Below are 22,121 nucleotides of genomic sequence, written 5' to 3'. Positions count from 1 at the left end.
GAATTAGCTGGTCTTCCAAAAGGAGAGAATGAGCACCTTCCCTACCAATCCGGTCACCGCCCTGCAAATAACTAACTCCTGTGGCCCCTGAAAGTGGGGAAGCTGGGACCTCTGGGTGCCGTGGGGCTGGCCGTGCTTGGCCATGAACTCCCATTCATGCCAGCTCACTTCCCCTCTCTGGGAAAAGGGCTGTGGCCCACATACCTGCCTTACCTCCTGCTGCTCCTCTGCCTCCTCCCAGAGGGTCTGGGTAGGGGCTCCCTCCGCCACAAAATGGCCCATGACAAGAGTTGCCTGGGCCGCAGAGGGAGAAGGGAAGGCCCCGTAACCACCCCCAGCCTCAGGAACCAGGGGAAAGACCTGGGGGCTGACACTGCCGAAGACTGCTGTGTTCCAGGCACTGTGCCAGGTGGTTCAAGTTTCTTGTCAAATTTAATCATTGCCGCCAAAGAGGCTGCCATTGCGATCTCCATTTTATAGGTTAAGAAAGGAGGCTCAGAGGGCAAGGGTCAGCCAAGGTCACGTGGTTCCACAGGGAGGTGCAGGCCGGGCTGACCCCAGTGTCCTCTGGTGATGATGCAGACATTAGTGCTGTACAGAATTTGCCCCCCCAGGCAAGGCAGCCCCTGCGAGCCTCGGGGAGGCACGCTAGTGTGCTCTACGCACTTTCTTACGAATGAAGCAGTTTTAGTACCTCAATCTATGGGTGAGGAAACTAAGTCTCAGAGATGTTCCTTGTCACCTCCCAGACCCTCACGGCAGCTAGGGGCAGCGCTGGGCTGGTGTGAGAGGGAATTCACAGTGTTTACAGCTTTGGGATTCTGCCGGCAAAGCTGACATGCCTACAGTCACATCAAAAGACAAAGCCAATTCCACTGCAAGGTTTTCGTTCAGAAATCTTCCAGTGCCACTCATGCCATGTTCAGATAAACGAGGGCTTGTGGGGGGGTCACTGGGAACAGACCCAGACCCACATTATATTCCAGAATCGCTCTTCACTAAGAACATCTTTGTGTTTCGTGTAGATTTCCATTCTGCCCTATGTATCTTCTATACCTGTGCTCTCTGAGCAGTCAGAAATTGCTCTAGGATGTCATAAATCAAAGTGGGTACCTTCCTCCCTTCCTCTCTCCCTCAGACAAATGCTCCACTTCATGGGAAACCGCTAGGGAACATGGCTAAGATCAGCTATATTATTTTAAAGAAGAAAATTGTTTCTCCTGCTGTTCCAGCATATCACCAAAAGGTCAGAAAAAGTATATAGTAATTCCTAGGGTAGATCGAGCCTCTCTGTGTGCCCCAATTAGAGTGCTCTGTGTGCCAACTAGGAAATGTCAAAGGCACTAAGGAATGAATTTCATGTTTTTTTAAAAATTGAGATTCAATTGGCATATAACATTATATTATTCTCAAGTACACGACATAGTTCAGTATTTGTATATATATTGCAGAATGATCACCACAATAAATCTAGTTAACATCCATCGCCACACGTAGTTACAGAAACTTTTTTCTTGTGATGAGAACTTTTAAGATCTAGTTTCTTAGCGACTTCCAAATATACAATACAGTATTATCAATTATGCTGAACACTACATCCTAGGAATTAGTTATTTTATAACTGGAAGTTTGTATTTTTCAACTGCCTTCACCATGTCACTCACTCTAAATTTCATTTTTTAAGTCCGGTAGCAAATTCTTGCTTTTGATGGGCTGCTGGGTGTGCCCAAGGTATGTGAAATACAAGACCACCCACTTCATGGGGTTTTTTTATACCAACATGCCCCTCTAGGGTATGTAATCAGTTCTCTACTTAAAAGTTTATTCTTTTGGCCTTACTCATGTTTTCCTTGACTTTTTGTTTTCTAAGTCCTCTCTCACACCTATTAACTGGCCCTGACCCCCTCAACAGAAGCCTCCAGCTAAGGGGGGGGGCAAAGAGGCCACTTTCTGAGGGGTGACTATTACATAGCAAGCTCGTCCGGGACAGCCTCTGTGACGGATGCCAGCCCAGGGCATGGCACACTGCTGTAGTTGTTTGATGAATGCATGGCACTTGGATGGGTATGAAGTTGAAGACCACCAGGCTGGACTCGCTGAAACGACACACGTGGACCAGTAGGAATGGCATAGGGGACAGCTCTAAGTGCCTGGGTCAGGACCCTAGGCCAGGAGTGTGAGCACCAAGCGGTGTCAAGCCCAGGAGCCAGCCACAGAATACAGTGCCACAGTGCTACGTGGACTCTGCCCCATGACTCTCCCCCGGCCTGCCCCCCTTTCGCTAGCATAGGCTGCGTAGGAGAGAACTCAGTGGGAGCACCCCAGAAGGGGAGTAAGGGTGGAAAGAGCAACAGAGAGAGAGGCTGGTCACAGAGACATTAACAGGACCACTGAGTCAATTGGCTGGCTCCCGATGGGCACGTGTGCACTTGGTTGGGGAGGGAGGGAATGGATGGCACTTCTAAGCCCAGGGCAGGTAAAAGGGCAGAGCTACACCTGCTGCTGTACGATGTAAGGCAGCAGAAAAGCAAGGATTTTCTCAGTTTCTGCTTTTATGGTCCCTCCCTCAGGCCACAGGAAGAAGGAAGGGCCCTATCCTGAGAGGGTTTGCCTAGAACCCAGCAGGATCCAGGTGAGGGAGGGTCCAGGTGAGCTGCTGGCCAGGTGCCTACAGGAACACATTCACTGAGACATTTAATATTCCCCTGGCAACAGCTCCAGGGAGTTTCCCAGGAGTCTCTGGGTAACCAGATAGCCCTGGCCAGCCCCAGGTTGAGGAAATTGATCCCCAGGAGTGGACAGGATGGGAATGGCATTACTGTGCTGCCTGCTAGGCCATGCTGGAGGGCAGGAAGATCTGCCTCCCTCTCCAGATGCTGGGTGCTACCACCAGACAACAGAAATGCAGGGCCCAGGGGCTTTTCTTACAAGGACTTTCACGACTTCTCCACAAAGGACAGGAATTCTGGGGCTCAGGAGACCTGTATGTAAAGTCGGCACTGGGGAGGCCTGTGGACAGTGTCATGATGCTGGTTGATAACAGTCCCTCAACAAGTGTGGTTACATGTCTGCTGAGGGCCCACTGATCTAACATCAAACATCATACCCCTGCCTCCCTAGCCCCCGCACTGTGCAGATGCCCAGGCCTTCTACGTCGCCCCAGGGCAGCTTTCAGGCCTCCCCCTTCCTATGCCCCTGGTACTCCCCTGTGGGTGAGGGACCTGGAAAGCTTTTCCCACCTCCAGCCACGCCAGCAAAGTGTGAAGAGCAGACAGTGAGTCAGTGCAGAGCTGTGGGCGAGGGCTCCAGGTACCATGAGGCACACTCGACATCTTCGGATCTCCCTGGCATGGCGAGTGGGATGGTGGGGGGAATGGGTGTGATCGCCTATAAACTCCTAGGCCAGGCTGAGCAGAAGAGTGGCTCGGGCTGGTCCAGGGGAGCTATGGAGACTGGCCAGGCAGAGAGCTGGCACCACTGCCCACCCAGGGCATAGGACATTTCTCCATGAGCAGCCCCTGGGGTGGGGTGAGAAAATTAAAGAACAGGAACATCCACAGGTGAAGTGGGAGGGCTGACCTCCTGGCCAGTAGTGGGAGTGGAGGGGACCCACACTGTCTACTGGCAACAGTGGCAGGCAGGGGTGGTGTGGAGGAATGAGGCATGTGGGCTCCGTAACCCTGCCCTGCTCTGCTCTCTGTCAGAGGGAACCACATCTCTCAAGCCCCCCTACCTCTGACTTCCAGGTAGGTTTGGCCATTGCAAGGCACCTGAGAAGGACAGGAGATCAGAAGGAGAGTGGTGGGCGTTCATGACCCGCTTTCTGCTCACTGTGGCACTTCTGCCAGCGGTCGCATCCCCACTCAGGCTCCCGCTCCCACCTGGGAGCACCCTCTCTCTGCGACACCCTGCTGTGCAGCCCCAGCCCCTGGAATCCCACCTTCCTCCTGCTGTCCTCCCTCAAGAGGTAGGCGTGGCCTGGGGGTCCTCTCCACCTCTCTGATACTCACTCAACTCAGGCCAGGCCTGCAGGCCTGAGTGAGCTCCCAGGTCTCTACCAGCTTTGTGGGTTTTTTTTTTTTCTTTTTTTTCAATCTTTCTATTTCATTAAAAAGTTTATGATCAAAGACTAACAAACAAAAGATGCCTCGTGATCTGATCTCCCCCCTGATTGTGCTATATCCTGGTGTATCCTCTTAGCTTCTGCATCTGTGACATGGGTGGACCAGCCTTGGTTCTGGATGGGATGGTTGTGAAGGTGTGATGGGTTATGTGGGCAGACACGAGGGGAGGGCGCCCCGTGGAAAGGCTGAGTCTGGGCTCCACAGAGCCCTGGAAGGGGGTGTCTTGGGGGTGGCAGAAGTTGTTCTTGATGAGCTCAGGGAAGAAAGAGAGCCTGGCCAGAGGGGAGGACAAAGTGCAAGGGCCGGAGACTGGCAATCTCTTCTGAAATATACACATACACACACATTCACATAGACACACACTCTCATACTCACACACACACACACACACACACTCACTCGCCCACACATTCACACATGCGTGCCACCATCATCAGGGACCTGTGTCTGAGGGAGCCGAGGCGCCGAGTGATTGGGCATGTACACTCCCAGCTCTGCTACTTAAAGGTGGAGACAGACCCTGTGACCGTGAGTCGCCATAACTGTGACACTCTCTCCTTTGTGCTTCACTGGACACAGAGCAGCCACCAGCCCCAAGAACAGCTCCAGCCTGGGTCTACGCCGGACACAGGAGCAGGCAGCCGGTGGACTGCGAAGCAGTGCTGAGGATGGAGGAACGTTGGGAGGCTGGGCACAGCTAATATCCTGAGCTCCCCGTGCCCTTGACTTCTCCGTGGGCTTGAGAAGGGCCACCCCACATCAGGATGAACTCTTCTTTGGGGACAGGAGCCCCACCGGACCCAGCCCAGGAATCCAACAGCATAGCCACCCCAGCCTCCCGCAGCAGGTGGGACAGCTCCTGGAGTAGCACCTCCAGCCTGGACCACCCTCCGCCCGTCAGCCCCACGGTAAGCCTGGGGTGAGCGTGTGCACGCAGAGCCCCCCTCCCCCTCCCTGGTGCTCTTCCTGGGGACACACAGGGGCTTTGACAAGGTTCCACAGCTCTGCTGTGTGACCTTGGGCACGTTACTGAACTTCTCTGAGCCCGTCCTACGCGAAGAGACCAATAGAGGGGAGTGTGGCAAGTTTTCCTTCCTCGTGGAGAGCACCCAAGGAACAGAAAGGCCAGCCCTGTGGGACAAAGGGCTGGAATGGCCCGTCCATTTCTTTCTGAGGGTAGTAGGATGCCCCCCAGAGCCTTCCAGAGAGGAAGGCCTGCCCTGGGCCCCTGGGTTTGTCCCAGCCCAGAGTGAGGTATTTGGTGCCTTCTGCTGCTTTCATCATCCTAGCCAGGGCCCAACCCCACCATTAACTGGGGAGGGATGAGGGTAACCTCAAGACTATGGGATGCTGGCCTAGGTTATGGACAGGATGGGAAGGCTCCAGTAGCTACAGGAGCCAGGGCAGGACAGAAATTAAACCACTCCCTTCCCTGGCAAGGAGCTGGGTGGGAGGAGTCTTTAAAGCCTTTTGTACTGGCCTCATAGGATCATGACCTCCCTACAGTGACCTAGGGGGCCTGACTTTTCTTTTTAAAAGATAATTCTTTTTCTCACTCTCACACCAGGTGTCAAAGTCAGCCCTACCCAGTTATATAGTGGGAGAATACAACCTCCTTCTTTGAGGCTGGGAAGGGTGTGGGACTCCTGAGGAGAGGGGCTCCACCCCACTCCACCTCCCCAGAGTGAAAGGGGACTGGAATACCATTGCTGACTGTCTCGGGCACTTGGGATGGGGCCCACACAGAGGGGAGGAGCGCACCCAGGAGATGGCTCTGCCTTCTCCCCAAGGAAAGATGAAGTCACTCCAGCCATGTCCCTGCTTGCCAAACATGTGTCTGTCTGTCCTACCAGCCTCCAAAGGTGATCTGAGCACACTTCTAGAAGACTTTTGCATCTGGGCCATGGCATAGGAACTTGGGCTCAACTTTAGGAGACCTGTGTTTCCGTTCCAGCTCAGCCACTTGCTAGCTGTGTGGGCAAATGGCTTTGCCACTCTGAGCCTGCCCCACTGCGGCAGTTTTTTACCTGCCCCATTGGGAACCCTAACTCTTCTCAGGACTATTTGAAGGTGATGGAGTCATGTGATGACCTTGTTTCTCTGTCTCTTCACAGGCAGCCAGGGCTCAGGCTGCTGCCTGGGTCCCCTTTCCCACGGTCGATGTTCCAGACTATGCCCACTACACCCTGGGCACGGTGATCCTGCTGGTGGGGCTCACAGGGATGCTGGGAAATCTGACGGTCATCTATACCTTCTGCAGGTGCCTGGTTGGCAGGATGGGGGCCTGGGCACTGAGGGCAGCCAGCCATGCAGAGACGGGGCAGAACACAGGGTGGAAATTCTGGTGCCAGCTCTGCCAGGGCACTGTTGAGCCTGGGTGGGGAGGCCAGGGCCAATGGTCTCAGGCTCAGGCCTCTATCTTCAAACCCAGGAAAGGGGCCCAAATGTAATCCAGGGCAGCTTGAATGGCACATTTAAGTGGGTCCCAGGCACACCGTCCGTGTAGGGTATGTGTCCCTATGACACACACGTCTCTGCCTATTCTGCCCTGCTCTCGGCTCACCTCCACCATCACCTGTCCCAGTGGGCATCCTCTCTCTGCCTCAAAGAGCAGCCCTGGTACCAGGGTCCTGAGTCCTCAAGCCCTTCAGCAACCAGCCCGGGCCACCACCCTTGGCTCCCTTCCCTGCCTGCCCCACTCGCCGCCTGAATGGCTGAGACAGGCACGTGGAGAAGTGAACTCCTGGCTCTACCACCTATTAGCTGAAATGACTTGAGCAGGTTACTTATCTTCTTTGAGTCCACTTTTCTTGTCTGCAAAATGAAATTGTGATTTACTTCATGGAGTCAATGGGATGATTAAGTAAGTTTTTATATGTGCGGTGCCCAGCAAATGAGTGAATCCTGGCTGTGCCACTTACTGAGTCTTGTGACCTCAAGCCACTTCACGGGTGGGAGCCTCAGTGTTCTTATCTGCAGAATGAAATGGGGTGAGGGGGTAGATGTGAAGATGGATGATTATGGGATGTGAGGTTTGTGAAAGTACCTGGCCTGTGGGCACCATCGTCAACTCCTCTCCCCTTTGCCAGCCCCGAAGGTGAGGACTGCAGGAACACTGGGAAAAGGGGGACAGGAGAGGCATGAGTTGCTGCCTTGAGGGGTCTCACCTCTTAGCCCACAATGCCAGGCTCAAGAGCTGTTTGGCTGGTACTTGCTGGCCAGCGGGATGGGCCTGTGGGCCAGCAGCTCGTGCCTGTGTGCAAGCATACATGTGTGTGCACATGTGTGTGAGGGAAGCTCCCCAGCAGAAGCGCCTCCTGACGGTTTCTGACCCCTCACAGGAGCAGAGGTCTCAGGACACCTGCCAACATGTTCATCATCAACCTCGCAGTCAGCGACTTCCTCATGTCCTTCACCCAGGCCCCCGTCTTCTTCGCCAGCAGCGTCTATAAGCAGTGGCTCTTTGGAGAGGCAGGTAGACACTTGGGACTCCCTTTTGCTGGAGGGAGGAGGAGGATTGGGACAGGAGACGCCCACCGTGGAGGGTGGCCCAGATGAGAAGGCAGTGTGCTCTTCCTGGGCAGAGTGGGCGGCCACCCTCAGTCTCATGAGTTAGCAAGAGGTTTCCGTGAGCCTCTGTCAGATGCATGTAGGCGGGGTGGAGAGGAACTAGGCCTGCTTTCCTTGAGAGGCGAGCATAGGAGCTGAGTACACGCAATCCGCAGACCCTCCTTCCCCTGGGGTATCTGATGGGCTCCCTGCCAAGGACTGAGGTCAGGGAGCTGTGCCCACAGGCTGTGAATTCTATGCCTTCTGTGGGGCTCTCTTTGGCATCACCTCCATGATTACCCTGACGGCCATCGCCCTGGACCGCTACCTGGTGATCACACGCCCACTGGCCACCGTCAGGATGGTGTCCAAGAGGCGGGCGGCGCTTATCCTGCTGGGCGTCTGGCTCTATGCCCTGGCTTGGAGTCTGCCGCCCTTCTTTGGCTGGAGTAAGTGGGCTCAGGGAATCAGGGGAAGGGAAGATAGGCTGGGAGGGGTACGTTCAAGGGGCAGGTAGGTGGACTTGGGTTGACCAGCTGGCAGGAGAGGCCAAGGGACTGCTTAAGTCTCAGAGCAAATGGACATTCAGGGGGCATGACATGACTAGCAGCAGGGGGATCTGAGGCTGTACCATCAACAATCAGAGGATAACCTGGGCTCCCATTCCCAAATACAGAGGGGAAGACCACGTGGTTCCTGGCTGGCGGGAAGTGACAGGTGCATCTGATGCTGAGTTTGCAATGAGTCAGACAGGCAGGAGTTGGGGTGTGAGGCCTCAGCAGGTAGGAGGGTTAGCAGCAAGGCACCCACCCTTCTGAGGTAGGACCAGGAAGCTGGCTGAAGTCTTGGGGGAGTAAGACCCTGGGGCTATGGTGAGGTCTCTCTTCCAAACTGGCACGACTGGGCAGCAGTGGACTTTGCCAGCTGTCTCCTGCTAGAACCATCTTGGAAAGCTCCCCTCCACGTGCCCCGGCTTCCTCACTCCACTAGGGCGGGGCTGAGGCCGGGGTCAGTGTTTGAGAAGCTCAGACCCCACATCCAAAGCCCCTGCTGGATGAGGAGCCTGAGTCAGCGCTGCCCTGAAGGCTGAGCACCTGCTCCTGGTTCCCAGGTGCCTATGTGCCCGAGGGGCTGCTGACCTCTTGCTCCTGGGACTACGTGAGCTTCATGCCATCGGTCCGCGCCTACACCATGCTGCTCTTCTGCTTTGTGTTCTTCCTCCCCCTGCTTGTCATCATCTACTGCTACATCTTCATCTTCAAGGCCATCCGGGAGACGGGCCAGTAAGAGCTGGGCATGAAGGAGGGGCTCCATGGGAGGGGGGCTGTGCCCCTTGGCCAGGGATGCCCGTGACTCACATCTGTACCCACACCCCAGGGCACTCCCAGCCCCAGATGGGCAGAGACCAGCTCAGTACCTATGCTTATGGGATGGGGTGCCAAAAGGCCAGTACAACCTGGGTGCTTAGAAAAGTCTCAGGAGACACGGTCTTCTGAAGCGGGGGCCTTCAGCCTTGGTCAGGGGGTGTGGGGGAAAGAGGAGACACGACAGGTAGAAGCGCAGGGAGGCAGCTTAGGCTGGATATATTGGGGAACTTTCTGGGAGTCAGGGCTGCCTGCACTGGAAGGGATGGCCGGGTCCAAGAAGGCTCCCTGACAGTAGCCATGACCCTGGCACTCACTGCAACCCGAGTGGGGTCAGACCCAGACTCTGCATGCTTCCTAGAGCTCTCCAGACTTTCGGGGCCAGCGAGGGTGGTGGTGAGTGCCCCTGGCAACGGCAGCGTCTGCAGAATGAGTGGAAAATGGCCAAGATCGAGCTGTTGGTCATCCTTCTCTTCGTGCTCTCCTGGGCCCCCTACTCTACTGTGGCCCTGATGGGCTTTGCTGGGTGAGCAGTGGCTAAGGGGCTGGGGCAGGGGCTGGAAGAGTGGGAGAAGGGTAAGGGGACCCTGGGGCAGCGTCTCCCTCCCCAGCCCAAGCCCAAGCCAGCCGTCCTCACACCCTAGGTCCAGCCTCACAGACTTATTCTCCCCCTGCTATGAGATGCCCCACGGGAGCCAGGCCTGTCTCATTCCTGGAGGCACTAGGAGACATGCTGGGGGAGTTCTGGGCCACACTGGGTTTGGCTTGAGGGCCTGCAAGGGCTGCCAGGTCCTGCCAGATCCCTTGGGAATATGCAACTTTCCCTGAGGTTCTGGTTTCCTCTTCACCCAGACTGTGGGCACACAGCCAAGGTGCTACTCACCTCCCGCCCTCTAGTCCTTTGTGGCTAGAGTCTGCGGACTTTGCTATCTGCAGCAGCATGGAGGCAGGCCAGACTTCAGGAGCACTTTGAGACAGTGAGAACTATGAGTCCTTGCAGGTGCTTGGGTATGAGACCTTCTCCTTGTGCAGGAACAGCCTGGTCCCCTCTGGGGCCCTCCTGTGCAGTTACTCTCAAGGAGCCAGGGGAGAAGCAGGCATCAGGGTTCGGCGGGGCATGGGGAGAGCTGGGCAGAGGGCCAGAGTCATTGGGGGTGGGGAGGGTTTACTGCCAGCAGCACAGGGACAGTGGGACCTGGTGAAACCCCCAACCTGGCACATCTTCTCAGCACCCCTCCCTCAACTGCTCCCTGGGTTCCCACTCACCTCAGATCAGGATTCTCCCTGGCATTGCAGTCCCTCCCCCGGGGATGACTTGGTCGTGCTGGTTTGGACCAGGCTGGGCTGTGCCCTGGCAGGGCTTGGCTGGCCTATGAAGAAGGTTCCTGAGAGGGCTGGCGGGTTGTGGAGTCCCCAGGGAGGGCCAGCTGGCAGAGGGACCACAGCTTCTCTGTCCTAGGTACGCACATGTCCTGACGCCCTACATGAACTCGGTGCCAGCTGTCATCGCCAAGGCCTCTGCCATCTACAACCCCATCATTTATGCCATCACCCACCCCAAGTACAGGTGTGGCCCTCTGCCAGAACCCAGCCCCAGATCCCCAGTCCCACCCTCATGGGCACAGAGGGCCTGGGCCTATAAATGGGGGCAGAGGCCAGCCATCTTTCCTGTCCCTTGTGTACATGCATTGGGTGGGGAACTCTAGCAGCTGAGAGCAGCCAGTGACACCGGCTGGGATCTGGAGCTGGTGTGACCCTCTCTGCTGTCACAGCTTCCTAGGAGGCTCAGCTTGGAGGGACATCAGAGTCCCCTGGGCAGTGTCCAGTACTAACTGGGATTTTCAGAGCTGAGGCCAAAAGGCAGCCAGGATGGCTGATCAGCAGTGCTGCTCGCTACAAAGAGAGGCCCCCAGACAGTGACAGCCTGTAGAGATCACAGCAGGGAGAGCTCCACTCCACTTCAGGGGCCCTGGCAGAGGCCTGGGGCTTGTTCTGGCCCGGAGTGCACTCTGCTGATAAAATCCCAGCACAGCTGGCCTCTTCCACAAGGGGGCCTTCAGTGCTTCCTTTTGCCTGGTGGTGTCAGTAACTCAGCACCCTGCTGAGGCCAGCTGTAGGCCTTAGCCCATCCAGCTCAGAGGCGGCTCAGGAGTGTTCTTGGTCCCCATTTGCAGAAATGTGGCTTAGGTCAGCCACTCGAGAACTGAAAGCAAGCATCTGGCTGAACCTGCCACCCTAAGGCTCTCCCTCCATGCCCATGGACCCAGTGTCTGTCTGCCCATCCTCATAACCCCAATGTCTGTACGTCCCCAATTCCCCAGTGGCTCTTTGTCCACTCCCATTAGCCCAGTATCAGTCTGTCCATCCACCCCCATCTCCTCAAGTCTGTCTGTCCATCCCCCTAACCCGATGTGCTGTCCTTGCAGAATGGCCATCGCCCAGCACCTGCCCTGCCTCGGGGTGCTGCTGGGCGTGTCAGGCCAGCGCAATGGCCTGTACACCAGCTACCGCTCCACCCACCGCTCCACACTGAGCAGCCAGGCCTCGGACCTCAGCTGGATCTCTGGACGGAGGCGCCAGGTGTCCCTGGGCTCTGAGAGCGAGGTGGTAAGGAGGCTGGGCCCTCACTGACTGGCACCTCACCATCTTTTCCTCTGGGCGGGGCTGCCTCTGAGACTCAGGGACCCTCAGGAACCTGGGACGCTGGCAGGAAGAGCCCCTCACCAACCCCCCCAATTCCCACACACCATCCTCCCTGCCAGACAGGGGCACTGGGGTCAGAGAGGCAACATGTTGGCCCAAGGTCACCCAGCAGCAGGGCCAGGACTAAACATGGGTCTTCCAACTCCAGGCCGCCTCTTTTCCATGCCAGCACTATCCCAGGGCCTTAGAGCCTCAGATTGAAAAGACTAGCATTTCTGACCCTAAATGGGCCTCTAGAGAGACAGGCAGGAGCTAGCTCAGGACCCTTCATCCTTAGCATTAAGCGCCCTCCTCCTGGAGCTCACAGGATACAGTGGAAGGAGCACTGGCTCTGGAGTTGGGGGACCTGTGTTCAAGCCTGAGTTTAAGTCCTTACTGTGTGAGTTTGTGCAGGTCACTCACCCTCTCTGAGCCTCTGTGTCCTCCTCTGAAAGGGAAAATCATCATGTCTACATCTAAGACTAGATAGGGTGCCCATGGATGCTGACCCCACCATTGTGGTCAGCCATGGGAGCTACCAGTCTGCCAGCCCCTACTTGGGGCCTGGAGCGCTGATGCCCCCTGATGTCACCAGGAGAGTTCCCTGTGACCTGAGCCCCTGTCCCCAGCTCCTCCATCATTGTGCCTACAGGGCCCACTCTGGTCCTCACCAAGTGCTTCCACTTACCTCCTCCCACTACCTCCATCCCTGAGGGTCTCAGTTGAGGGACTGAGGGAGGAGCTGTCAGAGGACCCATCCCTGAACTAATGTTGTAAACATCAAGGAGTGAATCTTATCCATTAAGAGGGCCTAGATCCTCATGAAGACATACCCATCCTACATGCTTAAGAAAGCACACAAGCACACACACACACACAGACACACACACATCCCAGCACATGCACGCACAGTTTGCAAGGGTTTGGTGACCAGCAACCCTGCAGACAGTGTTGTGGGCTTCACCCCAGTGAATAAGTGTAGAGAGGATGGAGAAAGGCCTGGTCAGGGAGGGGGCAGAAGCAGGGATGCAGAGTGTCCCCCTCACCTCACAGGGACTCTCCCACTCCCCCAGGGCTGGACAGACACGGAGGCAACAGCTGCTTGGGGGACTGCCCAGCAAGTGAGTGGATGGTCCCCCTGCGGTCAGGGCCCGGAGGATGTGGAAGCCAAGGCCCCTCCCAAGTCCCAGGGACAGGAAGCAGAGGCTCCCGGAAAGGTAACTGGGCCCGGCACCTGCCAATCTATAAAAGGGAGGGGATAAGGAGCAAGCAGCCCAGGGAGCGGCCAGGAGAGGGGAGCAGGCCCAATGCCCTCTGGGAATCACCCCCTCCCTGCACCTCCCAGCTTTCCCTTGCCCACCTGGGGGTCCTGGGTGTCTCCGTGACTCCAAGGTGTTCTGAGCAGGCGTGAGTGTGACTGTGCCTGAGAGCGTCTGTGTGTTTGTGTGACCTTGACTGTGCATGTACATAGCAGGTGGTGGTGGCTCTACCGTACTATGATGAATGTACGTCATGTATGTAAATGTGTGTGACCGTGTGCCTGGCACACACATTCTGTCCCTGTGGCACCGTGGGGCATGGGATTGAGTGTGCCCTAATGTGTCTGCTCTAAGCCGTGCATGTGACCAAGTGTGGGTGGCACGTACCTCTCTGTGTTTGGAAACTGGGTGTACCTGGGGGTGTGGGGCTGCAATCGGTGTATGTGCTCACTGCAAATGCCCTGAGATTAGGGTATCGCCCTGAATACTTGTGGCTATTAAAAGAAGGCCAGCTGTCAGCCCAAGTGCCTATGGAACGGAATGTTGATGGTGATTAGAGAAGGCCATATTCTGGAACGCTGGAAACGCCGTGCGCACAGGTCCTGAGGCTGCCCTGCCCCTCAGCTGACAGCTCCCCACCCTGCCCCTCCACTCACACCCACACCACACCCCCAGCTCCCGGGCAGCGAGACGAAGGCCAGAGGCGCTCTCCTGCCTTCCTTCCCCCAGGCTGCTCCCCTGCCTGTCCCAGAGAGGGGGAGCCCTGGGCTGCTCCCGGCAGTTGTGGGGCCCCTGCCTCTTCCAGCGTTCCCACCTCAGGGAGCACCACTCCCCAGGTGCCCCAGCCCTGAGCCCGGGAACTGTTCATGACCACAGAGGCCAGGGCAGAGGCCGGCAGCGTCCCCCAGGCTGGCCGGGCAATGATGAAAGGCACTGTGCCTCTCCTGGAGAGAATACTGGGCTGGGGTGGGGCGCTGGGCAGAGAGGGACAGCACATCAGCAGTCACCTAGCGCGTGTGATAAGCACTGCCAACGAGGTATCAGCACACAGGGTGCTGAAAGCAGAGGCAGGTCCCCGAGGGCTCCCAGGAAAGGTGGAGGTAAAGCAGGGATTGCCAGGCAGGATGGGGCTGAGGAGCAGGAATTGGGCGGTTCAGGCTGAGCAAACAGCCTGTACAAACATAGCAGGGTGTCCCAGAACAGAATGTCTCCTGTGACCCCAGGAGCAGCCAAGGGGCTCTGGGAGCTGGCGGTGGGGATGGAGGAGGGAATGGGGAAGGAGGTGGTAGGAGCCATGGGGAGGCCCACTAGGTGCTGTCGTGAGGGGTCTCCAGTCATGAGCCTGGGGGACAGGGAGCCCTTGGAGGGCTTCGCGGAGCACTGAGGGGCTTGGTCAACTTAGCAGATTAGCTGGGCCTCCCCGCAGTGGCTGGGGAAGGACAGGTTGAGTGGAATGAGCCGGCAGAGAGAAGATGGGAGGAAGTCGGTAGGACAGGCAAGGAATGAGGCATTTAAGACCGCAGGGAGAGAGGAGACTCCGGAGCATGTGGAAGAGGACTGCAGGGAAGGGCGGAATCAGATGGTGGGGGTGAGGAGAGCTCAGTCCCGACCCCAGGAGTCCGAGAGCTTGGGGACATCCCAGAGGGACGGCCTGAAGGTGGCCTCGGACATCGCCTGGAGAAGGCCCAGCCCCCAGCCAGGACAAAACCTGGCCACACAACCACCCTCTGTCATGTGGTGCCCCTAAACACAGAGGGTCCCTGGGAGACTACTCCCAGTGGGATACTCCTTGAGCTAAACAAATGTCTGCTGTTTGCTTTCAGACCAAAGGGCTGCTCCCCAGCCTGGACCCCAGGATGTAGGGTGCCCATCGGTTTGTCTTTCTTCTGGGACATGTCCAACCCCTTCACCTCCCCCTCACACACACAGACCCAGGATTACCCTGTGGGCCTGCGGGCTTTGGAAGTGGCCCTGTCACCCAAGCTGTGCTGGATTCGTGGCCCTGTACTGCAAAACTCCTGCTCTGCAAAGTGGTCTGCACCCACTTCTCAGCTCAAGAGCCTGCGCCCCAGGCTCAGCCTGAAGAGTGGGCACCCAGGCCCTCCCGCAGCCTGGAACACAGACCTTCACTCGCTGGAACCCGTTACCTCTGGCTTTCCCCCCAGAGTGCTATTTCCACCATGGCCCACCCTCTTCTGCACATGTGCATTTTCGGGCACACTCTCCTGTGTGTACATATTTGCATGCACACCAAGTACACGAGTGCACACACTGCACCTGTGGTTTGTTTCAAATCAGTGGTCTAATTCATCCCAGGGTGTTTGGCTCTGGCAGGATGTAGAAAAATAAAAAGCGGAAAAGGTCTCCGACAAGCACAGTCTCTACCTATTGGTGCCACCGTGGGAGAGAGAGCCAAGGCCTGGCCTCTGATGCTGACAGCAGCCTCTCTTCCTCCTCTCCCTCTGTCCCCCACCTCGTGACTTTCACTCCTAAAACCCCATCTCAAACTGCAGGGAGCAGAGTGGAGGAGGGGCAAAGACCAGGCTTGCCCCCATCCCTACTCCCCGATGAGCTGCTGTTACTGGGAAGCAGCTCACTCCCGACTTGTGAGTCAGCTGCTCTCTGGCTGGCTTCGGATCTCCCAGGGGAGGCAGATGGAGGGAGGCTGGCCTTCCCCTTTAAGAGCATCCTTCTTGCTACCCCTCCCTTTCCCCAGAGGCAGCATCAGGCATCAGGCGGGTGCTTGAGTCCAGAGAAAGAGCCTGCAGCTCCAGGTACGGCCTAGCCCAGGGTTCCCCATCCCTGTGCAGGATCAGCTCCTTCCTTTCCCCACGCTGGTCACGCACTGTTGCTGGGTCCTCACCAGCCTGGCAGGACAAACACCCTCCTTCCCTGGAGAGGAGATAAAGCTGGAGTCAGGGATGGATGGGATGGGGCCTGGGGGAGGGGCAGGGGATGGGATGGGGGAGGTCGGGGGGCTGGCCGTGAGCTGCTGGCCTCCTGCGCCAGACCTAGGCAGGCAGGACAGCTGGGCTGCATGACACAGGGCAGAGGAGGTGGTGAAGTGGGGGAAAGAACACAGGTCCCTCCCTGGCTTTCCCACTTGATATTTCTGTGACCTTGGGCAAGTTACCAAACGCCCCTGTGAAGTGGGGACTCCTTGTCATGCATGTTGTATGTGCTAGGCCCAGAGTTTGAGGTGGGGTGTTGGCAGCTGGGAAATTTCTCACACCCAGGCCAGCACTGAGTCCTCAGGGCCCAGCTCAGGCCAGAGCCCTCCAGGAGGGCAGAGAACAGAGGGCCCAGTTGCCTTCCCTGAGCCTCAGTTTCCTGAGCAGGGTGGGCCTTGATCTACCTCCAGACCACACAGAGCCTGAGGTCTCTTCTGAGGAAGGACTTCTGGAGGTATCTTGGCTCAAAGACCACACTGGCAGGAGTCCCGAGGGGCCTAGGCCCCCATCCAGAACATACTGTCTCTGGGTTATGGACTGACCACAACACACACATTTTCCCCTCCCGGCCCCTTCTGGCCCCTTGTCCCAGCAGCTGAGCAAATGGCCTCTCCTCCCCTCCTCCCTGCCCCCTGCCATTCCAGTGCAAAGGGCACTGGGGCCTGGCATGCAACACTGGCAGCTGGAGCTTTCCATGCTGCTGTCAAGTTTTCAGAGCACAAATGAGACAGGAGAGCCAGGAATAACTGCTGGGCCCCAGAGGGTCTGGAGGGTGGGGGCCTGCCCCAGACCTGCTTTCAGACCCTGCGCTGAGGGTGCAGGCAGGGGACCCCCACTGCCAGCTTTGGGTATCAGGAGGTGCCTGCCACCACCTGCAGCCCGTTATCTGGCACGAGCCCCCATAGGAATGAGCTCAGACTCCAGTATGGCTTGGGTCTACTACCTGTGTGACCTTGGGAAAGTTACTTAACCTCTCTGAGCGGGACAAGTGGCAGCCTCTCAGGATCTGAGGAGATAATGGCATGAAGGGTCCAGAGCTGAGCTTGGCCATGCCCAGAGCTGCTGCTATTATTATGATTGTTTTTACGGTTGGACAATTCTGGGCCCTGAAGTTATCCCTTATCTTGGGCCACCATGAGGATAAGAGGCAACTTCAGGGCCCTCACCGGGGAACACAGGGCAGCAAAGACCCAAGTCACAAAGCCCCTGGCCAAGGGAGCTCAGCCACGGTCTTCTGGGCAAGGGGGTGGGTACAGCCAGGCAGAGAGGGCAGCTGGGCAGTCTGGGCTCTCCAGAGGGCGGACGGAGCAAGGAGAGGAGAGCAGGGGGGCAGAGCATTATCAGTAACCTGGCCAGGCCCCTCTCCTGCCCCCTGGGGGGTGCTGGGTGCCGGACACCCCTCCCCAGGGGCTATATTAGCCTTGTGAGTCACAGTGGACCCGCTGGGAGGCGGAGGGCGGGCGGGCACAGTGTAGGGTTACAATCCATTTATGGGCGCAGTGGAGGGCAGATATCAGTGTCGATGGCATTCGTTCCCAGCTATTCTTAGGAGCCTCTCAGGAGCTGCACACAGCCCGGCCAGGCAGAAAGGGACGGAGCAGGCAAGGCCGGGGGTCGGGGGCAGGGGCCGAGGTACGGGCTGGGGAGGCAGGGTGCGTGAGGGTCCTCTCACTCTACTCTTCTCCCTTCATCCGCAGAGGTCGCCGCTGTCAGCACCGGCATGTCTTACAGCGTGACCCTGACCGGGCCTGGGCCCTGGGGCTTCCGTCTGCAGGGGGGCAAGGACTTCAACATGCCACTCACCATCTCCCGGGTGAGTGTGCACGGCCCACAGCCTGGAACCCGCAGGGGCGGGGCATGCTCAAAGGAGGGTGTGTGAGTCCATCCGTCCATCTGTCTGTCCTCCCTGAGGCTCTTGGAAAGCAGAGCACACTTCCCTGGTCTGGGGGTGGGACTGGACTCAACTGGATACTGCCGGCCACAGGCCCCTGGTCTTGGCCACAGCTGTTGCCCACCCTCGTTGGCTGGCCTATTATGAGTATGAAACATGGGCAAGCGGCTGGTGTTTTGAGCAGAGAAAGCAATGCCAAGTTTGCAGGCCAGGCAGGCAGGTAGACAGAAAGTACAGGGCCTTCCTAAGCCTTTCTCTGGGAGGGTGGGCTCAGGGTACCCCCCAAGCCTGGAAGTGGGCAGCTGCTTTGGGGAAAGAGCACTCCTAGCGTGGAGAGGTCAGGTGACAGGCGGGCAGATGGTTAGATGTACAGACTGCTGACCTGGGCTGCCCTGCTATCAGGGCTCGGAGCTGGGCTGGGCTGGTAACCGGTCTCCTGCATCCACTCCATCCCAGACCTGAGATAACAGCCGCCTTCTACCCCTGCCTTCCTGGGGCTGCTGTGGGACCTCACACTGGCTGGCTTCGTGGAGCTGGGGCTTCCTCGCTTGCTGGAGGCCCTAGCCATTCACCTACAGCTGCTCTGCCTGCCTGTCTCAAGTCTGGTTCGCCATGCTCACCTGGGGAAATGGCCTGTGTGTTCTGCAGTGTCTGTGATCAGGGAATGGCACTGCCTGATGGGAATGTCACAGATCTTTGGAGATTGTCTGAGTAACTCTATGGCCCAGCTGGAGACACTGAAGTCCAGAGAAGCAAGAAGCTAGATCTGTTTGAGAGGAAGCGGTCTGTGAGAAGGGACTTTGTTTTAAACACTGCTGTGTCCCTGGCACCTAGACCAGTACCTAGGACATAGTAGGTGCTCAGGCAACACTTATCAAGTAAAGGGAAGTCCAGCAGAGGGGCGCTGAAGGCCTCAAGGCTCAGGGTGGACTGTGAAAGGTGCCAGGGCAAAGACAAGCCCTGCCTGGTGGGGTATGCTGAGACTGAGCCCCAGCAGTGCTGGTGTGGGCACAAGGGGGCAGGCTGAGGCCCCAGGCTGTCACTGGAGGGTGATGGATGGGCAGGGGTGTCTGGGTCACTGCTCACCTGGAGACAGGGAGACAGTTTCTTCTCCAGGGCATGGAAACTTGCCTTGGGCCTGAGGGTGGGACGGGGAGGGTGGTGGGGAGGCACTGAGGTGGGCAGCCAGGGAAGGCCTGAAAGGTACTTGGCAGAGGGGGCAGGGAGCCAATGTCCCCACCGGAGGCACAGTCCTGGCTGTGCAACCAAATGTGGACACTTGGGGGGACCCTAAGATGGAAAGCCCCACTCAGGGGTGTTATGGGAACCTCACGACAGCAATAGCTTCACAACAGCCTCACAACTCCTCTGGGGTGCTGGCCTGGCTCTAGTCCAGGGAGAAGGCCTTGGCCACCATCCTGCTGGAGGTCTGGCTTATTCCAACCTGAGTCTCCAGACCCACTGCCCTGGAGACCCCAGGGTCCCATATTAGAAGGGCACCCAGAGACTTACACACTCAGTCTGATGATATGGTGACACAGGGGCATTTGAGACCCAGCAGACACACCCCCTCTGCCCTCAGGACCCTGCACAGCTCCCCACCCCCCTGGTTACAGGTCTCCTCCCTGTACAAGGCAGGACCCTCCACCCTCACTCTCATGGGTCCACCAGCTTCCCATGCCTGGGACTGAGCCTAGATCTCCCCCAGCCCCACTATCCTCAAGGCCTCCTCCTGCTGCTCCCAGCCCCATCCCTGCTGGTGGAAATTAACCTCCTGGCTCAGTGGCACCCAGGATAGCTGATGACCTCATCCGGGGTCTATGCACCACCTGGCCCCAGACAGCCCAGGGCTTAAATTGCAGCACAGAGGCCTTAAGCTAGACAGCAGGAAGAATGTCCTCACTGTAGGCAGGGGGTGTATTGGGATGCACTAGAGCCAACGACTAGGGGGGACTTTTAAAAATAGAACCCGCAGCTCAGGCAGGGCATCAGGGGATGGGCCTCTCAACTTCCTTCAGGGGCGTGCCCCCAAATCACCGAGGCCATGGAACCAGCTGGACTGGGTGCTGGGGCCTTCCCAGGGCTTGGAGCCTCTTGATAAGTCCTCTGGTGGGCTGCTGATACCCTGGGCTCGGGCGTCCCAGGCTCAGCGCTGCTGACCAGGCAGGCCTCGGGACACTAGCCCTGCCCTCCCAACAGGGCTGTGGTATTTCCTGCTGGGGTGCTCGAGGTCCTTCTGCACCAGGAACTTCTCCCCTAAGGGGATGCAAGGCCAGAGCTCTCTGGAAGAATCCACTGCAGCCCTGACCTGCTTCCCACAGAGGGCCAGTAGATGTCCTGGCCCGAGTCTTTGTGACAGGGCAGTAGTGGCGTATTGCGGCGGGGGGACTAGCAAAGGCGGGGCCGGCTCGTTCTCAGCAGGGGCCGGCACCCCTGGGCACACACACTGTAACCCTGAGGCAGGTGGTCAGGCAGGCAGGTCTGGGATTGGCATCTCACTTCAGAGCCGGGCAAACTGAGGCTCCAACTTGCTCATGCGCTCCTGGGACCTTGGTAACCCCATGCCTGCTTCCTCACCCTGTGGCTAGGGGCTAGTAGAAAAGCACTGCGTGGGGCCCATCCCCTGTGTGCTGCAGCTCCTCCTGTAAGAAGGCTGGCCACGTGCAGCCTGGGTGGTAGCCCCTGTACCCACCCCACCCTGCCCACCAGCCCCACAGAATCAACCTTGGGGCAGTAACAGCCCCTCAAGTCCTCCCGTCGGTGGGTCTCAGCCTGAGGACCCACAGAGAAATGGGTTCAGGAGGGAGACTCGGAGGGTGGAGGGGAAATGCCTTTATTTATCCTGGACAGGTGTGGCTGGGCCTGCAACATGAGCTGCCCTCCCACCCCCACCCTCCCCCAATCCCAGCCAGTCCTCCAGGAAGTGGGGGAGGGGTGGGAGCAGCCGAAGAGGGAAGGTTCCAAAGGCCCAGCCCCCACCCCTGTCAGGGCAGCTAGGCCGGAGGCCAGGGCCACGGACTGGGGCCTTGCCTCTTGGCTCACGAGTTGCAGCCCTTGACTTTATGGCGGCGACGTATGCTTTTGTTTGGCTCTGCTACTCACAGCTGTGTCACCTTAGAAAAGTCAGTTCACCTGCTCAGCCTCAGTTTTCTCATCTGCAAAATGGGGATGGTATGTCGGTAAAAGTACACGTGAGAGTTCTTTCTAATGTGCACTTATGAAAATACACCTATTTTTCCACATGGGCTGCTTGTGAGGATGGGGGAGTGGTGGAACTGAGCTTGGGCCCAGGGGGGTCCTGCCTCTCTGCTCCAAGGCCTCCACTCCTTATGGCCTTACCCACAGGCCCAGCAGGCTCACCTCTGCCCCTTTGCTGTTCTCGGTTCCAGTATTTGTCAGACTCTCCTGGCTATGGTGGCGACACAGAGGACAGAGGGTCCCTGGGAGGGGAAGGGGGACAGGCTGAGATTATTCTGGGGCAGCTGCACCGGCGATTCCTGGAATTTTGAGGCCATGGTGCTGTTTCTTGGGCAGCGCCTAGCAGTGCTGACAGCAAGTGTTGTTTATAGCCATGCTGAAGGTCAGGCAAGCCTCTGGAGGGCTGCTGCAGGGCTGGCTCCCGAATGAACGAATGGGGAAGATAACCAGACAGTGGCCCACCGCTGGGGAATACATCCTTAGAGGTTCCCAGGCCAGGCCCTCTCCCAGCATGCTTCTTCTCCCTGGTGCACAGAGCTGTTCCTGACCCCGGGAGGTCCCTGAAGTGAGTGGGTATGAGGCTGGCTAGGTCCTGGGGAGCGGGCCTTCTGAGGTCCTGGGCTGGGACATAGGACAAGGGCAACTTCACTGGCAGTCCCCGGGGGCTCCTCGGGCTGAAGGCGTTGTGAGACGGCAGCAAGTGCGAGGAGGGCAGGGCTTCCTGGGTGATGTCTGCTGGGCCTGCTGGGGCAGCTGTCCTGCCTGGGAGATAGCTCCCCAGTTCCCTGAATCTCCCTCTTGTCCAGGGGCTAGCCATGATTGAAAGGCCCCCACCCAGGGCCCTTCCATTCCCAAACACAGCTTCTCCACCCCTTTGAAGCCAGGATCCACCTCTTCCCAGGAACCATTCTAAGTGGCATGAAGCAGACTTTGACATCCAGGACCTAGAACTGGGGGACAAGAGGAGAAGAAAGAGACTCAGAAGGCCAGGGAAGGGTGTGGTCAGCTAGAGAGGGGGCCAGGACCCCTGGCTTTGGCACAGGGAAGTCATTGGTATGTGTGGAGTGGTGGGGGCCAAAGTCAGATGGCGGATGTGAGAGGGA

At 57.8% G+C, this 22,121-nt stretch overlaps 2 protein-coding genes and 1 long non-coding RNA gene across 10 annotated transcripts in view; 2 read left to right on the top strand and 1 right to left on the bottom strand.

Annotated features, from left to right (window-relative positions):
• Nucleotides 1–4,888: 4,888 nt before the first annotated feature.
• On the top strand, nt 4,889–15,181 carry OPN4 (opsin 4). The gene is made up of 10 exons (XM_036827864.1): nt 4,889–5,032; nt 6,239–6,384; nt 7,466–7,599; nt 7,919–8,122; nt 8,785–8,956; nt 9,399–9,563; nt 10,497–10,604; nt 11,464–11,644; nt 12,793–12,936; nt 14,802–15,181. Exons 1-10 carry the CDS (start codon nt 4,889–4,891, stop codon nt 14,838–14,840), a joined length of 1,437 nt encoding a protein of 478 aa, XP_036683759.1. The 3' UTR covers nt 14,841–15,181.
• LOC118882318 lies at nt 9,270–13,330 on the bottom strand. Its single transcript, XR_005016758.1, has 3 exons — nt 13,080–13,330; nt 9,921–10,164; nt 9,270–9,459 (listed from the first exon to the last, which is right to left on the bottom strand). It is a non-coding gene; the product is annotated as an uncharacterized LOC118882318 (long non-coding RNA).
• Nucleotides 15,182–17,373: 2,192 nt separating the features above from the next.
• Nucleotides 17,374–22,121, top strand: part of LDB3 (LIM domain binding 3) — a 60,156-nt gene continuing 55,408 nt past the window's right edge. For 2 of the 8 annotated variants that reach the window (XM_036827858.1, XM_036827857.1), the window contains exons 1-2: nt 17,383–17,530; nt 17,627–17,742. In XM_036827858.1, the coding sequence (XP_036683753.1) occupies nt 17,650–17,742 (93 nt within the window). In that variant the 5' untranslated portion in view covers nt 17,383–17,530; nt 17,627–17,649. Of the gene's footprint in view, nt 17,531–17,626; nt 17,743–22,121 lie in introns of all 8 variants that reach the window. The other 6 variants (XM_036827856.1, XM_036827859.1, XM_036827860.1 and 3 more) reach the window with 6 other exon arrangements.

Source organism: Balaenoptera musculus, chromosome 16 (genome assembly GCF_009873245.2).
Source record: "Balaenoptera musculus isolate JJ_BM4_2016_0621 chromosome 16, mBalMus1.pri.v3, whole genome shotgun sequence".
NCBI classification, from domain to species: domain Eukaryota; kingdom Metazoa; phylum Chordata; class Mammalia; order Artiodactyla; family Balaenopteridae; genus Balaenoptera; species Balaenoptera musculus.
This window is presented reverse-complemented; position numbering and strand designations above follow the sequence as displayed.

What these genes read in the sequence shown, in the direction of transcription:
- OPN4 (XM_036827864.1), top strand. Translation starts at nt 4,889, where the DNA reads ATGAACTCTTCTTTGGGGACAGGAGCCCCACCGGACCCAGCCCAGGAA. An exon ending in GCCATCCGGGAGACGGGCCA is followed by an intron (nt 8,957 to 9,398) that starts GTAAGAGCTGGG and finishes CATGCTTCCTAG; the next exon opens with AGCTCTCCAGACTTTCGGGG. An exon ending in TGGGCTCTGAGAGCGAGGTG is followed by an intron (nt 11,645 to 12,792) that starts GTAAGGAGGCTG and finishes CCACTCCCCCAG; the next exon opens with GGCTGGACAGACACGGAGGC.